The following is an 18,333-nucleotide window of genomic DNA, read 5'->3' as shown; positions in this document are numbered from 1 at the left end:
GAGCAGGTCTGACAAGCGTGGGTAGCTTTTCAGAAAGCGCTGAACCACCAAATTAAAGACGTGGGCCAGGCATGGCACGTGCGTGAGGCTGCCGAGCTGCAGAGCCGCCACCAGGTTACGGCCGTTGTCACACACGACCATGCCCGGTTGGAGGCTCAGCGGCGCAAGCCAGCGGTCGGTCTGCTCTGTCAGACCCTGCAGCAGTTCGTGGGCCGTGTGCCTCTTATCTCCTAAGCTGAGTAGTTTCAGCACGGCCTGCTGACGCTTGCCCACCGCTGTGCTGCCACGCCGCGAGACACCGACTGCTGGCAACGTGCTGCTGCTGCTGACACATCTTGATTGCGAGACAGAGGTTGCGGAGGAGGAGGGTGCTTTAGTGGAGGAAGCATACACCGCCGCAGATACCAGCACCGAGCTGGGGCCCGCAATTCTGGGGGTGGGTAGGACGTGAGCGGTCCCAGGCTCTGACTCTGTCCCAGCCTCCACTAAATTCACCCAATGTGCCGTCAGGGAGATGTAGTGGCCCTGCCCGCCTGTGCTTGTCCACGTGTCCGTTGTTAAGTGGACCTTGGCAGTAACCGGGTTGGTGAGGGCACGTACAATGTTGCGGGAGACGTGGTCGTGCAGGGCTGGGACGGCACATCGGGAAAAGTAGTGGCGACTGGGAACTGAGTAGCGCGGGGCCGCCGCCTCCATCATACTTTTGAAGGACTCCGTTTCCACAACCCTATACGGCAGCATCTCAAGGCTGATAAATTTGGCTATGTGGATGGTTAACGCTTGAGCTAGCGGGTGCGTGGCGGCGTACTTGCGCTTGCGCTCGACCGGTTGCGCTAGCAACGGCTGGACGGTGCGCTGACAGACATTGGTGGATGGGGCCGAGGACAGCGGAGGTGAGGGTGTGGGTGCAGGCCAGGAGACGGTAGTGCCTGTGTCCTGAGAGGGGGGTTGTATCTCAGTGGCAGGTTGGGGCACAGGGGCAGAGGCAGCGGTGCAAACCGGAGGCGGTGAACGGCCTTCGTCCCACCTTGTGGGGTGCTTGGCCATCATATGTCTGCGCATGCTGGTGGTGGTGAGGCTGTTGGTGGTGGCTCCCCGGCTGATCTTGGCGCGACAAAGGTTGCACACCACTGTTCGTCGGTCGTCAGGCGTCTCTGTGAAAAACTGCCAGACCTTAGAGCACCTTGGCCTCTGCAGGGTGGCATGGCGCGAGGGTGCGCTTTGGGAAACAGTTGGTGGATTATTCGGTCTGGCCCTGCCTCTACCCCTGGACACCACACTGCCTCTTGCAACCTGCCCTGCTGCTGCCCTTGCCTCCCCCTCTGAAGACCTGTCCTGAGTAGGCGTTGCAAACCAGGTGGGGTCAGTCACCTCATCGTCCTGCTGCTCTTCCTCCGAATCCTCTGTGCGCTCCTCCCTCTGACTTACTGCCCTCACTACTACCTGACTGCAAGACAACTGTGTCTCATCGTCATCGTCCTCCTCACCCACTGAAAGGTCTTGAGACAGTTGCCGGAAGTCCCCAGCCTCATCCCCCGGACCCCGGGAACTTTGCAATGGTTGTGCATCAGTGACGATAAACTCCTCTGGTGGGAGAGGAACCACTGCTGCCCAATCTGAGCAGGGGCCCGAGAACAGTTCCTGGGAGTCTTCCCGCTGCTGAGCATGTGTCATTGTAGTGGAGTGAGGAGGCTGGGAGGAAGGAGGAACAGCAGACAGAGGATTCGGATTTGCAGCAGTGGACGGCGCAGAACTGTGGGTGGACGATAGGTTGCTCGAAGCACTTTCTGCCATCCACGACAGGACCTGCTCACACTGCTCATTTTCTAATAAAGGTCTCCCGCGTGGACCCATGAATTGTGCGATGAATGTCGGTACGCCAGAAACGTGCCTCTCTCCTAATCGCGCAGCAGTCGGCTGCGATACACCTGGATCAGGAGTTCGGCCTGTGCCCACACCCTCACTTGGCCCTCCGCGTCCTCGGCCGCGTCCACGTCCTCTAGGCCTACCCCCACCCCTCAGCATGCTGTATTACCAGTGATTTGATTTCCCAGGCAGGAAATAAATTGGCGCAAGCCTGCAGGCCAAATATCCTTTTTTCCCTTTTTTTTAAAAGGAAAGGCCCACTGCATCTATTCAATGAATAATAAGTTTAATAACTGTGTTGTGCCCCTGCAAATGTGTCACAGAACTTTAGTGTTGCAGAGTTATTAACTACAGCTGAGCAAGGAATTTCACAGGCAGGAAAGAAAGTGGCGCAAGCCTGCTGTAAAACGTAGCTGGTTGCGTCTGATTTTTTTACGTTCTCCACGCAGCACACACGTACCCAGAGCCCTGAGGACTGTCAGAGGCAGGCCAAATATACTTTTTTCCCTTTTTTTTAAAAGGAAAGGCCCACTGCGTCTATTCAATGAATAATATATGTCTTCTGGCCCTGCCTAATCAATTCTGTCCCTGTAGTATTAATGCAGGGTGCAATGCTCTGCACAGCCGATTTTGAGAAAAAAAAAAAATATGCAACACAGCTAACAGCAGGCTGCACAGTACTCCACACGGTTAAATGTGGCCCTAGAAAGGACCGTTGGGGTTCTTGAAGCCTACACTCACTCCTAACACTCTCCCTGCCTAACCACCACTTCTGTCCCTAATGCAGGGTGCAATGCTCTGCACAGCCGATTTTGAGAGAAAAAAAAAAATGCAACACAGCTAACAGCAGCCTGCACAGTACTGCACACGGTTAAATGTGGCCCTAGAAAGGACCGTTGGGGTTCTTGAAGCCTACACTCACTCCTAACACTCTCCCTGCCTAACCACCACTTCTGTCCCTAATACAGGGTGCAATGCTCTGCACAGCCGATTTAAAAAAAAAAAAAATATATATACACTGCTAACAGCAGCCTGCACACGGGTAGATGTGGCCCTAAGAAGGACCGTTGGGGTTCTTGAAGCCTACACTCACTACAAACACTCTCCCTACAGCAGCAGCACTTTCCCTCAGCTAACTCACAAGGCATCTGAGGCGAGCCGCGGGAGGGGCCGATTTTTATACTCGGGTGACATCTGATCTCCCCAGCCACTCACAGCAGGGGGGTGGTATAGGGCTGGAACAACACAGGAGGAAGTTGTAATGCCTTCCCTGTCTTTCAATTGGACAGAAAAGCGCGCTAACGTCTCAGAGATGAAAGTGAAAGTAACCCGAACATCGCGTGGTACTCGTTACGAGTAACGAGCATCCCGAACACGCTAATATTCGCCCGAGCATCAAGCTCGGACGAGTACGTTCGCTCATCTCTAATTGCTAATAAAATCCTCAAGACATTTTATTTTTTTGTGTTTCTGTTGAGGAATCTACAGCGCGCTTTTCCACTCAAAGTAAGAGCTATGGGTGGGAAGGAAATTGAGTTGGAAAGGGTTAATGGATACTAAAGGGTCTTATTGACGAGGTATATTTGTCAGGGTTCCATATTGCACTACTCTGGCCATCAGTCATCAAAAACCTGATGGAAAAGGGCTAAATGAAGTGTGAACAGAGCCTACACGGGGCTTCCTTTTCATCTGAGTGTCATGGCTGTGTATGTCCTACTCAAGTAGTAGTTTGATCCCCTTTTTCTGCCTCTTTACAGTAAGGAGATGGAGACGATAAAGGATGAATTATCTGTGCAAAGAATGAAGGCTTTAGCAGAGAGCCAGCGGGTCTTGGAGCTGGAGCGGAAGCTCTTCACTACCGATAGGCATCTTAAACTCTCTCAGGGCGAAAACATGAAGCTTCGTGTCAGCCTGGATGAACTGCGAATGAAATATGAACCTGATGGTACTAATGAAATGATATACAAGGGCGGGTTACAGTCGTAGAGGACGAAGAGTAGTCTTCAAAATATCCACCTTTTCTGGATACAGTCAAAATTATTTGCTAAAAATGTAATGGTTTAATCTTTAGTACTGCTATCTGAAGGTAGGGGGGCTGCATGCATTTTATTGAATCGAGATCCTGCAATTCGAAGAGCAATCCACTGCTTGGTTTTCTTGCAAAACCTAAAGGTGTTGTCCCACTATAAAAAAAAATATTAAACAGCTGGGCATGGCATAAAATAAGACAGTTCTTACCTCTCTTCAGCTGAGCGGTTCCAGCTCCTCTTATGGATATCTGACGGAAGTCAGGTGACCACTGCTGGCGATCGCATCCTGGGCGCCATGGTGCCAGGAATTCAGGCCTTTGGCTGCAGCGGTCACCTGACTTCCCCCAGATGTTTATACCGAGAGCTGTAACAGCTCAGATAGCTCTTGGGGGGCTGAAGAGAGGGCAGTATTGTCTTTTTCCCTTCGACATCATGACAGCATACAGGCTTTTTTCAGATGTATGCTGTCATGATGCCTTCAAGAAAGGGAATTATCGGTAAGAAAAATTCCCGTTTTCTACTTTATCCCATGCCCAGTTTTAGGCCAATGTCCACTTGCACGCACAGATTCCACTGCTGAATCCCGCATTGCCCTTATGGCTTATGCACATAATACCTAGGTGAAGCAGGAATTCCTTATTACATTTGTGTGGTGTGATAGAAAACAATGCAGTAACATTATTATTATTTTATTCAGTTTTTTTTCTTTTTCCTTTCTACTTTTAGAAATTGTTAAATTGCAAACTCAGAGACGCAGACGAGAACAGCTTCCACTTGACTGTCCTGCTGAGGCTGTAGCTAATGGTAAAGATGTGGCTGTCCGTGTCGGTGATCCTGATCCCAACAGTCAGCGCGAAGGAAAAGACAATGTAGCGTTTTTGTCAGAAGCCACTGCCTGCTCTCCTGAAGAGAAGCCTGCGCCTTCTGCGGAGCTAGATGTCCCCAATGCACCCATGAGTCAGGATGAACCCAGCAGTTCCCAACCTGTGAAGGAGCGGAAGAGAGTAAGAATAGCAGAAGATGTAACTGACCCCCAGACATTAAGTAAAAAAGACTGCGGCGTGACCTCTCCACCCCCCAGGTCAGTGCTTCCTCCGGTCCTTGAACATAACATTCAAGAAAGACCTAAGTCTTTTATCTGTCGCTTTGTGACCTACGCTATCCGTCTCTTCCTGTTTTTCGTAAGCTTTGCATGGTGTCTCTTTCCTATTTTTCGGCTTCCTCGGCTTAAATTTTTCAGTCCCTTTCGAAAATCTTAATGGATGAACTTTTTCTGGAATATTTGTATTTTATGATTTTAAATGCAATTGTAATTTAACGTGCGCAAACGTACGTATATTAATCCAGCACTCCAATCTTCAGTATTACGAATATCTACTGAGACTTTTAATTCTTGAAGTATGGAAAGTAGGGTGATGCAACCCAAAAAAATGTGACTTCGTTTGGTGTGGTTGTCAAACTAATTGTTAGTAGCTGTGTGATTGTATGAACGGCTCTTTACCTGCACGTTTTGTACAACTAAGTGAACGCACAGTTTTACACGTAAAACAGCAGGTTTACATGCAAAACTACGTGGCTGTTAACAATCAAGGTGAAAACTGTGGAGTGTCAAACCGTTTTCGGCTGCATCACTTCCTACTTGATTTTTTTCTACCCTTAGGTCCCCTGTCCACGGCAGTGATTTTGCCGTCGGAAAACTGCCGGCGAATCACGTCGTCTGAAGCCTTCCATAGCATTGTAATGGAAAGCGCTGGCCCCGTGTCCACGATCAGAGAATCATTGCGATTCTTCACTCGCGGCTGGCAATTCGCAGCATGCTGCGAATCACCCCAATTCTCCGCGGTCAGCCTATCTATCAGATTAGGATGACCACGGAGGTCCGTCTGCGGCTCCTGCAGCGGAGATCCGCCGCAGGGTACCGCAACGCCTTGGTAAGGCTTCCTGTCCACGGCTGTGAGGGAATATTGTGATATTCCGCCGCGGGTGAGGAGGGGGGAGCACTGACAGGTCTCCACGATGAGCCTATCTAATAGATAGGCTCACTGCGTAAAATCACAAGATGCCGCGATTTTAATCCCGCGAGTGGAGAGTCTCTATGATTCTCCGCTCGTGGACATCAGGCTGCGCTTTCAATAGTTAGCCTATGGAAAGCATTCACTGTGCTACCCGCGGCCGGATTATCGCCGTGACGTATCGCCCGTGGACAGCCAGCCTGAGACGTGTTAATTTAATAAGCTTATTTTATGTATGCACTTCTTTCATTCCAAGTAATAAACTGATGATTTTAACTGTTTGTTCTTTTAAACAGTGTGTTTTAAATGCTGATCTAACATCACAGAACTACTACAGTAGCTGTCAACACTTCTCAGAGAAACCATTCTGAGGCTTTTGGTGAATTGTCTTGGAGTCCTCCGTCCAACAGGGGATCCCACGCACACCTCCGTGTGATGCTTTCCTGGTCTTGTTAAAAGAAACTAATTAAATTTAAATTGATTAAAATACTACATTTCCTGCTAAAAGTGCACCTATGATGCTCTCATAAGAGTGGAGATTGGGGGCTGGAACTTATATTTGAAGATCTAACTAAGATATGGCTCATTACTAGTACGGGGACAGTGTGGGGCTGAACGGGCAGTTGCGTTTTGAGTCCTTTGAAAACTCCTGATGTTTTCAACCGAATTAGGACCGGTTGCAAACTGAAGTAGGACTGATGGATGTATTTCCTTTTAACTGCATCCATGTAGAAGAATCCTTTTTACACTGATGTATCTGTTTGACTTGAGTTTGCAATCCATTTTTTTTGGATCCGTTCTTATTGTCGATGGGCGGTGGCTGGGCTTCTCCCTCCCCATTTGGTCACCTGATGCGTATGTATGCTTAAGAATGGATCCATTCAAAGAGGAAGAGCGATGGAAGCAAACGGTCAGTGCAAAAAGATGGGAGCGTTCAGTTTTGCTTTTTGTTCTGGGCAAGATCAAGACAATGCAAGTTGCCTTTTTTTTTTTCTCCTAAGGCCTCATGTCCACGGGTGGGTCAGTTTTCCGCACGGACTCCAGTCCTGCCCACAGCCTGTGAGCCCTGCTTGCCTGTATTTCCCCAGCAACGGCATCCGCGCGGATCTGGACACTTCCAGGTTTGCTGTATTGCGCATGGTCTTCACGGCCATGCACAGTACAGGGTTTTTTGTGCTTTTTTTTTTTTTCTTTCTTTCTTTCTAAATCTCCTGCTTTCCCGCAGGATCCACAGCACGTCCTCAGTTGCAGGTAGGCCACGGATCAGATGGCTTCCATTTCCTTTAACCCCTTCACTGGCAGGTTTCTTACCACCCTTTCAGACCCACAAGTTTTTTAAATAGCCTAATCATTTAATTTCAACTAATTTTGCAGTCGCGTTCCAAGAGCCATAACCTTTTCATTTTGAGGGCTTGTTTTTTGCGGGACAAGTTGTATTTTTTAGTGCCATCATTTTTGGGTATATATAATATATTGCATAACTTTTATAAAAACAATTTGTAGGGAGATTGGGGGAAAAAAAGAAATTCTGCCATTTTGTTTTTTGGATTTCATTTTTACGGCATTCAGCGTGCAGAATAAATAGTGTGATAACATTATTCTCTTAGTCAGCACGATTCTGGTGATATCACGTTTATACAGTTTTTATGTTTTGCTATTTTTGTACATTTAAAACATTTTTTTTTCTTAAGGTTTGCTTTTGTGTCGCCACATTCCAAGAGCCGTATCATCTTATTTTTCCATTTCCAGAGCCCCAGAAGGCCTTGTTTTTTGCGGGATGAACTCTAGGCTTCATTTATCTAATTTTTTGGAACATGTAAAATTTTGATCGCTTTTTATTCCATTTTTTTCTAGTGGCAAGATTATCAAAATCTGTAATTCTGGCATGTTTTTTATTTTTATTTTTCACTGCATTCTCTGAGCAGTATAAATATATTAAAGTAATTCTACAGGCCGGTACGATTATGCCAATACCAAATTATAATAGTTTTTTTTCTTTTTCGCTACTTTTTCACAGTTTAAAAAAAAAAAAAAAAAAAAAAAAGTAATTTTAAATCGCCCTCCTTTTGCCATATCTATAATAAAAAAATCGAAATCATAAAAGAAAAATACATATTTGGTATCGCCACCTCCATAAAAGTCCAATCTATTAAAGTAGTGCATTATTTACCCTGCATGGTGAACGTAGTCTGAAAAAGTGCATTTCTGGCTTTCTCTTTTTTTTTTTTTTTCTTCTTTTTTTCGGTCACCCTGTTTCCCGGAAAAAATGCAATAAAAAGCGATCAAAAAGTCGTATGTATTCCGAATTAGCACTAACATAAACTACAGTACATCTCACAAAAAATGAGCCCTTGCTCAAGTACGTCGACGGAAAGATAGTTATTGCGCGCAGAAGATGCAGCAGAAAATAATTTTAAAAAATTAAATGTCTTAAAAAAAAAAATACAAGCGCTACAGCAAAAAGAAACCTATACAAGTTTGGTATTGTAATACTAATACTGACCCAGAGAATAAAGTTATCATGTCATTTTTATTGCAGTTTGTGTGCCTTAGAAACAAGACACGCCGAAAGATGTCGGAATGTGTCTTTTTTTTTTTCCATTTTACTCCACATAGAATTTTGTAATAGTTTTTTGGTACAATAAATAGCACCATTGCAAAATACAAGTCGTCCCGCAAAAAAAACAAGCCCTCATATAGCGATGTCGATGGATAAATAAAGGAGTTATGATTTTTTTCATTAAGGGGTTAAATAATGTACTAACTTCCTTCTCTGGGTTATTACGACGCAGAGATACCACATGTGTAATTTTGTTTTATATTTTTTTACGAAGTAAAGGGTGAAAGGTGTTTTTATTTTTTCCATGATTTTTTTAACTTTTTTATTTTTTTATTTTTGTCCCTTTAGGGAACTTCCACAGAGACCCATCAGGACCCCGTAATCACATTCCGGGTGTCTGATGGTGACAGCCCTTTACATGCTGCAGTCGCATAGACCGCAGCATGTAAAGGGTTAATACAGAGGAGATCGGAGGGTTTTCTCCATTCTCTGCTGTGTAAGAGCTGGTGCCCGGCTATCCTCTGGCAGCCAAGCACCAGTTCTCCCTGCCACAAAGACCATTGGCTGCCTTCTGACAAGCCCCATAGTCTCTGTGGCAACCTGTAAACAGAGCAGTGCAGGAGTTTGAAAATAGAAGCGGGAAGTTGCCGACAGATCGGTGATCTCTTCCTGCTTCTTTTTAAAGTCCTGCACTGTTCTGTGTGGGTCTGTGCAGGCAGAGCACACTGCCACAGCTTATGGCATTGTGCTCTGTAGGTCCCATAGTGAAACATAGCCCGGAAATCTTCCGGGCTATATCTCTATGGGCAGTGGAGCTCCTTCCGGAAAATTTCTGGGCATGCCACTCAAGGTGTTAATGGAAGCAATTAGTGCGGGATCCACACAAAAATAAAATATGCTGCGATTTGTTTTCCGGACCAAAAGATCTGCAAATCAGATTCGCATGCTTAAATTAATTTGCAGACGCCAATGTTTCCCTATGGGAACCTTGATTTGCAACTCTCCCGCGCAGGTTCCATAAATCAAACCCGTCCATGGACATGAGAACTGAAGCAAACGGACTCAAACAGAAACCTAGTTTAGAGGAAAAAACTATTGCTTTTAATGAGTTTTTTTTTTTTTTTTAACCAGTTTGCTACTATTTTTGATGCAAAAACTGCCTGATTCAGATGTGAAGTCACACTGCTTTCCTTCAGACAGTTGCCATCAGCTCTGCCAGTGACATTTACATTAATGTTTCAAGATGGTTTCTCTTTTAAGTGGTCAAATTTGATAAAACTTTGACAAATGTTATGGGATGCTCATGTATTTTAAAGGCATAACCAACATATTAACATGTACGCCCTCCGTGACAATTGGTCAAAAGTTTTAGAATACCTCAGTTTTCCAGTTCATTGACATTTACTGTTTAATGTCTTAAATCTACTTTAAAATGGGAGCATAGAGCAAACAAGCTGAGTGAAAATAATGAATTAGCTTTAGTTTCACCAAATTAAATCCAGATTTTTGAGTCTTCAAGGTGCCCCTCCAGCTGCTATAACAGCTTTACACCATAGAGGCACTCTTTCTACAACCTTTTGGACCTCCTTGTAGAATCGGAGGGTTCGAGGGTAATCTAGCTGTCCATGTGTTCCCTGAAAATGGTCCTTTGGTTCAAATCAGAAACTCAGACTATTGTTGTTTTTCAGGTTAAAATTTCATAATGTGTTTTTTTTTTTTTTTTTATATCCTAATTTTGAACCATTTCATAACTGGAAAATTGAGATGTTCTAAAACTTTTGACTGATGGTGTAGAACGGGCCCGCTCCGTACATGGCAGGTGCATGGTGGTCTTTGGCGATTTTTAATGAGCGCTGCGCCTGAAGTTAGAAATGCCAACCATTGCACAGGTTAGAGCCGCTGCTTCTGCTTTGTATCTCAGTGTGTAGCAGTAATGACAGTGGGTGCGCGATCATCTGATTGGCCGTGGACTCCAGCTGATCAACTACTGATAACCTTTTCTGAGAATAGGTAATCAGTCGTATTTGCCTGGAAAACCCCTTTAAATCGTTCCATTCAAAATACAACTTGTCCCTCAAAAAGCTAGCCTCCAGACAGCTACATTGGTAGAAAAATAAGAGGTGCGCTTTTAGGCGTTTTAAAGTAGTATTTCCCAGCTCCGGTCCTCATGGACCCCCAACAGGTCATGTTTGTAGGAGATCCTGTAGTAAGAACACCTGTGGCAATGTCTAAGGCACTGACAATAATTATATCACCTGCTGGGGGTCCCTGAGGCCTGGAGTTGGGGGAACACTGTTTCAAAGGGGTTTTCCAGTTTTAGCTTATTTAATTTATATACATTTGCAAGATTTTTTTTTTTTTTTTTTTTAAGATCAGTGAATGAGAACAGTCTTATCTTGCAAGCTTAGGATGCAAACCTGTGCAAGCTAGTCCTGCTGTTACCTAAGAAATGGATACAATTGTACTGAGTCTAGGCATTTCTCAGATTAGTGAAGCTAATGCTTTTTGTTCACAGAGCATTGCCTTGACTGTTTCCCAACCTTTTCAGCCTTGGGACACCCTTGTATCTTTTTGCAGAAATGCTGCTGAAATTTTGCAGCTGTTTCTCTACATGTATACATACCCTAAAGGCCCATTTACACGTAAAGATCTTTCAACCGATTGAAAGTTTTAGCAATCTTTTTGCATAAAGTATTAATGGCCAATAATGTGCATTAACACTTTATCAGCTTCATTTGCATGTAAAAGGGCTTCAAGGAGCTGTTTGCAGAGCCCAGCATATAATAATCTATATAATAATCTTTGTATAGTGCCAATTTATTCTGCAGCGCTTAACCCCAGTATGTGATTAGTCACACACCCAGCTGTGAGAACAGCTGCATTGTTCTCTATGGGGCTGCCAGCAGAATACAATGTAATCTCCCAACTCCCGTGGAGAACACAGTCTGAGAGATACTTTATCTCTTTGCTACTGGACAATGGATTTTAAGTTCACCTTAAAATCCTAATTCAGGCTAAAAATGCATGATGCCCACGTTTATGTGTAATGATGATCGCTCATTTGTGGTCGTTTTAACGAATTTTGAGTGATAATTGTTGCATGTAAATGGGCCTTTAGGCTGGGTCCACACGGGGCTGATTTGCTTTGCAATGTCCGCAGCCGAAAGTCTGCCTCAGAACTCGCACCATTTTGTACGGGTTTTATTGTTTATTTTTGTGCGGAATTCACCCTCTAATAGAGATGTGTATGTGAATTCTGCAGTGGAAATCTCGATAAAAATGGCATGCTGCAGGATTAAATTCCGCACCACTTGTCAATCTCCGCACGGGTCTTGTGTGGATTTTTTTTCTGCAGTTTGGATGAGATTTTGAAATTCTAGTTCACACTTTGCTACTACTGTAAATGCCGTGGAATTTCAATGCGCAGGGTCCTCACAGTAAATCCGCCCCATGTTGACCCAGCCGAAAGGGGGTCTCCAGGCAGTGCCCACCAGGGTTGGAGCGAATGCGCTGCTTCAACCTCTGTATAGTGGCCAACAGTTCGAAACTGCAGGTGCTGCCCTCATTGAAATCTCGCTGTTCTGACCCTGGTATATCCCAGCGGGCGCTGCCTGGGAAACCCACTTAATGTCAGCTGAGTTATTCTCAGCCTTGGGTGTACCGCGGCACTCAATGCCTTGACTGCATGCCGTTGTATCCACTTCTCATCTAAGAGCAGGATTGGCTATGTCCATGTAAACAGTGTTCCGGTATTACTACCGCATGCGTCCACGTAAGGTTTTTAATAAGCAGCGGTCAAGAGACCATGTCAAACAACAAGAAAACAAAATAAGTTTTGGTTGTTTCTTGACCGTTTTTCACTGACCTCAAACTAATCCTGGAACTGGTGAGATAATGAAACACCAAGTATATTAGGAAGTTGTAGAATTTTTCATTCCTGCAGTAATTAAGCCCTTTTTTTTTTTTTTTTTTTTTTAATAAAACCTCTCTATAGGAGCCCATTCACACTTGCATATTAGGGTCCTTTAGGGTTTTCCTTCTCTTTTTTTGGAGTAGAGAAACTGAATTAAAATGGAAATAGATCCCGTTTTTTCCTCATTGATTTAAATTGTTTTTCAAAAACCGGAAAGGAAGTTATAAGTCTTTCACTTAAAAAACGGAAATCTAAATGAATAACCTAGAACATAATGAGTCATTATTTCTAGTATTGTTCCTGTGTGTTCATACACGTGGGTGACTTTTGTCCCAGACTGAGAGTCAGAGATGGGAAAATTGCAGCATGTCGTATTTTTCGGGCGATATTGCTCATTTGTTCCTATGGCTGCATGAAGAATTGCATTGCACTCGAATGTGAATGTGACTGCGATGTGTTTGATTTTTCTACTATGAAACAAGATTTTTCATGCACATGACAATAGCATGTGCTGAGGCGCAATGTGCTTTTCTCCCAAAACGCATTGCACTCGCAGTAAGATGCAAGTTTAAGAGCGCAATATCCTCGGACCGATCGTGTAAATGCAACTTAATGGCGGCTGCAGATGAGCGTATGTGCAAATACGCTCGCCTCAGTGCAGTCCTGTTGTGCAGTAAATGAGGCTTGCTTGCACGCGCGCCTGCGAACCTTACTGTACGTATTTGCGTAGGAACGGTATGTCCACACGGGCGGGGGACATTCTATCCAACAAGCAAAATAGCCTCATGATAATGATACATGCAGCTATGGATCCATGTAGTGCCCTGTTTGGGACAATGATGATAGTTGGTTATCTTCTGTCTAGGAATGGTATTAACACGGCCAAATCTTAGATGTGATCAAAGTACAATAATCCCTTAATACTGAGTTTTCTCATAAGGGCAGGGGAAAGAAAGAACCCCTACGCCTGCCCCCACCTGGGGAGGAGGGAGTGAAGTATCCCGTGGACGTTCTTGGTCCAACCTCTCTTATGCTGGGGTTACTGAAGTGGCTTACAGGTAGTCGCTGTCACGCAGGACTTGGTTGTCTTAGTTTATATTTTGAGGAAACTATATAATTAAGACTGTACGATGTTGGGTAAAGGGATGTGTTTATGGCTGCTGGTATGTGGTGATGGTATAGTAAGTGCAGTGGAGCAGAGGTTGTATTGCGGAGTACTTCGCGGTAATGGGGTTATGTCGAGTTGCTCTGTCACGGAGACCTCAGTATGTTTTGTGCCGCCAATAAGTTGCACAGTGGTTGTCCTCCTGGGATAATCGCATGTCACCAAAAACTGGACCTGCTCCCGGCACCGAGGAACTGGTCCTGATTGGTCTTACGGGAGAATGTTTCCCAAATGCCAGTGTGATTGCAGGCTGTGCGGACTAGCGGACATCGGATAGCTGCCGGTCGTTTTGCTGCTCACATCAAGCTTCGTCGTTTGGTGATGGAGAATAGCAGAAATATCTGGAATATTAGCGGGTCTAAGAAGGACAAGGCAAGTGTTGCAGGAAAAAGCTGTTTGTATGGTGTTTGAGCCCTTCATTAGAACTACGTAGGTGTCATTTTATACTCTTTGTGTGTCATGTAATTAAACAAGTTGAGAACTATAGAAGTAAATGAATTTCTATGCATTTGTACATTGAGGAGTATACCAAGTTCTGCCTTGATTTATCTACATATACTATTTGTTCCCAGTTTTACTGTTCTTGAACCTTTTTAGACCGTTGTAAAGTTGTAGCTTCACACAGTTCATTGTCTGTTATTTGTGTGCTCATATCCGCGGGTCAGTGGCATGAAAGGATCGTTGGTGTAGATACAACATGGGCTTTCACGCAAGTGTTTTCCGCGGTCAGCATGCAATGAATTGCATACTGCTGCGTGCCGACAAATCCCCATGCACTATCTTGGCGGGTGTAATATGCCCCAAGATAGAGCTTGTCACGTTCTTCCTTTATTTTGTGCTCGCATTTTGCATGCTGTGTGAGGCACCATTGAAAGTATTGTGAAGTTAGTTACTATGAATTACGCACACAACCCTCGTGTGTAATATGCGGTAAAGGCTGGTGTGAAAGAGCCCGAAGGGGACCTTTTAGATGGTTCTGTCTTTTATTTTTCAAATCTAGCATAAGGCTGCCTGCACATGGCAGAGCCGGATCCCACATACAGGAGCCCGGAATCCGACCTTGGCATCCACGGATGCTTGTCTTTCACTTCATTTAGACTGCGGATGGTCCGCACGCCTTGCTGTCTGTGCAGCAAAGATTTTTTTTTTTAAACTCCTGCTTTTCCCGTGTCATTGACTACCGATGATGTGGAATCCACGACCTTTCTGCAATGTCAACTGCAGAAGGGCCGCATGTCAGACAGCTTCCATTGATTGACGCCACGCAAGCGTAATCCACTCAAAAAATAGAGCATGCTGCAGAACCCCTTTGAGGAACAGCTCTCTGCCCACACACTGGGGTCTGACCATCTGATGGGGACTCTTGTTCTGGGTCGTCATTTCGAAGTGGGGCAACAAGTAAACCTTGTATGGTGTCCTTTTATTAGGCATTACCCTGAAAAAACTTTGTATGTGGCTAGGAGGCTTTAGATTCTTCTATGGCGTCTGTCTGTGCTATACGCTACTTATGTCCCAATTCAGCAGTGCTAATATCTTGTTTCCAGCCCAGGCTATAACTCTACTGTCTGACCCGCTGCTCTGCCCCCACATCTCTTGCCATGCTTTCTTTTCATACAACAGTTTTGAAATGAGACTGACTGTTTGCCTGTAGGTCGTCTGCCGAGGATTCCAGCAATGAGCCGACAAAAGCTGAGGAGGAGAAAGACTTGCCAAAGTATGAGAGAAAATCAAGACACAGAGCTCAACCGGTTCTACATGTGTCTTCAAAACCCACCTCAGTAACACAATGTCCGCAGCAGTAATACAGATACACAAGGAGTTTATGTAAAGTCAATTTCTCTAGTTTTATAAAGTTGTCTATTTGCTGCTTTGGGATCTGATACAAATCTTCTTTGTCCTTTAAAGCAGATTATCTAGGTAAGAAAATGCTATTTCAATCCCGTCTGGGTCCAGAGGTGCAGCCATCGGGTCACATGGTATAGGGTGTGCCTCCCCGATCTCAGTGATGTCATTGCAGGGTGCTGGCTGTCAGGCTCATTTCAATAGCTAGTGTCACAGCCGATCCACAGACGGGCTGGCTTGACAACTAACCCCTTGCCATGAGATCACTGACAATGAGAGGGGGAGACAGAAACTATACCTTGTGACCCACTGTCTGAAACTTCAGGTTTTGGCTCAAAAGGTAGCCACAAAAACCTGTGTGTGAAATCGCCGTTAAGGCCAGCGTTACACATTTTACATTAGTTTTGTACTGTGCGACATTAAAATGTTTCATCTCTGTATGTTACAAGAACATTAGATTTGTGCTCTCAGAAGGATGTTCTCTTACAGCATACTTGTATAGAAATCATTTGCTCAGTATTCCAAAGACTAAGCAAAAAGGAGTTTACTTTTTCAAGTGATTTGTATTTCAAGGTCTTTCTGGGCAAAAAAAAACAACTTGCATTCATTTTAAAAGTAATGAATAACTTTTTCGACTGGTTCTGATATTTTATACAGACACTAATCGAGGGGTTTTGTTCTCTTTTATGTAACTTGACTGCAAGGAAGTATGGTGAGCATTTTAAACACAAAAATACCAGAACTCCTCACTTAGGGCTCTTCCCCACTGGCAATAAGATGTTCCAGTGATGTGCGAGGGAATGAAAACGCATGAGTTTGAAACTAATGATTTTCAGTGTTTTTACTCACTGCAAGTTGCTATAAGAAAATCTGTGATATCGGCCATTGTTTTCAATGGGGCTGTTAGCAGCAGGGCCGGCCCCATTGTAATCAATGGGAGAAGATCCTGAAAGAATTTTGGAATCCGCCATAGCAGGGTAAGAGGGGGCGGAGCTACAGAGGATCTCTTATATATCTCTCTATATTTGGAGAGATAGGGGGCTGGGCTAGAGGGGCTCTCATAGTGACTGAGAAGCCCTCTAGCCCCGCCCCCATCTATCCAAATATGGGGATCTATGTAAGAGCTCCCCTGTAGTTCCGCCCCCCTCTCTCTACTCACTATGCGGTGTTCCAAAGCTCTTTCAGGATCTTCTCCCATAGATTTCAATGGGGCTGGCCCTGCTGCTGCCAGCCCCATTGAAAACAATGGGCAATATTGCAGACTTTCTTATAGCAACTTGCAGTGAGTGAAAACATTGAAAATCATTGGCTTCAAACTCATGGGTTTTCACTCACTTTCGCATCACTGGAACATCTTATCGCCAGTGGGAAAGAGCCCTTATACGGGGATTAAACTTTATTTGGGAAATACCAAAAAATACCGTAACCGATCTCCGGTTTAATTTCAGATTGCCTTTTTTTTCTGCTGGCTTCACACATGGGAGTCATTGGAGTTTAATAAAGAATGATCCCTAAAATGTTCTCAGTGTGAAGAGTTTTCATTTTTAAAACAAGTTCTTCAAATCCGTTGAATGTGAAGTCTGTGCAAGAACGAAAACCTTCTTTTTCATTGTTGTGGGCTTTGTACTGCCTTGTGTACCCGGTGACAAGTGCACCGTGTGTGTGTGTGTGGGGGGGGGGGTCACTATGTATGGTTTTACAGAGGCCTGGCCTGTATTTCACTGCTGAACACGTCTGCACTTGTTTATTAACAAATCTAGAGACAAACTATTTCTCTCCCAATGTACCCCACTTGTGTCCCCCCTCTTATAAATGTATTCCTGTAGCCCCAAGGATTGTATGTCTATTGTGGGAGGTCTATGTCTGGACATTTCTGCATGGTTTATTTATTACCTCCCTGTTCATATAAGAGAAACTGTAACTGTTTACTACAAAGGATGAATTGTTCTGTATTTATAAATAAAACCTAGTTCAGTCAATCTTCATTGTTTGGAGTGTCTGGTGTCTGAAAAAATAAAGAATAAGATATAATATTTTTTTATATAATCTCCAGTGGTTCACAAGTAATATTACAGCTTTGCTCCCCATTGGTATATTGAAGGTTTATATTACAGAAACGCTACATAATGAAAACTAGACACAAGTCTCAGAACGTGTACCTAAAAATGCAGTTAAAGGGGTTATCTTGGACAGGGTTACATAAAAGCTTGCAGTAGTAAAACCACAAATACTGGCACTTCCACACTCCACCGGTCCCTGCTTGCCTTTACTACTGGGTACAGGGAGCTTGCGATGACATCCCTGACAAAAGCGCCATGTAACCGCTGTAGCCAATCACCAGCTGCCAAGCCAGTGAATAGCTGCCACGCTCATGTGACCCAGTACTGGGTCATCATGGCTACACTCCCGGCAGTGAAGTTCAGCGAGGACTGGTGAGGCGGCAGCAGCGGGGAAGGGAGGAGCTCTGACTGCTGCAGGCCTTTGTGGTAACACTGTCCCTGGATAACCCATTTAATTGCTTCAGGAAATGCTGCCTGATTACCAGTAAGGGTTAATTCATATACTGCTGATCTCTTGCTAAAAGTTTTGTGACTGTCCCATTCACCTGCATGAGGTCTTCAGAACCAGCAATTTTATTTTAAAAATTCATTCCATGTATCTAAATGAGGATCATTGTGAATTTCTGAACATGCCCAATTCTATGTAATAATGGGTATGCTTGCTAAGACAAAGCCACTGCAGCTTTAAACTATGCAAGGATGTTACGTCACGTGTTGAGGCCCATTTACACAACAATTATTGCTGAAAATGCATTCAGAATGAGTTTGAGTGACTATCCTGCACTATTTGTCCATTTATCACGGAGTTTCAGTTCGTTGTCATTTCACTGCGAAAAGCAATTTAAGTCATTTGAAAGACTACAAGGCTGTTGGGGAGGAGTGATT

At 44.5% G+C, this 18,333-nt stretch overlaps 1 protein-coding gene across 1 annotated transcript in view; it reads left to right on the top strand.

Annotated features, from left to right (window-relative positions):
• Positions 1-16,624, top strand: part of LOC136611465 (protein Spindly-like) — a 33,298-nt gene extending 16,674 nt beyond the window's left edge. Inside the window, exons 5-7 of the mRNA XM_066591104.1 lie at positions 3,624-3,811; positions 4,623-4,977; positions 15,198-16,624. Of these exons, the coding sequence (XP_066447201.1) occupies positions 3,624-3,811; positions 4,623-4,977; positions 15,198-15,348 (694 nt within the window). The 3' untranslated portion in view covers positions 15,349-16,624. The remainder of the gene's footprint in view (positions 1-3,623; positions 3,812-4,622; positions 4,978-15,197) is intronic.
• Positions 16,625-18,333: the final 1,709 nt, after the last annotated feature.

This window comes from Eleutherodactylus coqui, chromosome 2, assembly GCF_035609145.1.
Source record: "Eleutherodactylus coqui strain aEleCoq1 chromosome 2, aEleCoq1.hap1, whole genome shotgun sequence".
NCBI lineage: Eukaryota > Metazoa > Chordata > Amphibia > Anura > Eleutherodactylidae > Eleutherodactylus > Eleutherodactylus coqui.
The sequence above is the reverse complement of the archived record's forward strand: the minus strand, read 5'-3'. Positions and strand labels throughout refer to the sequence as shown.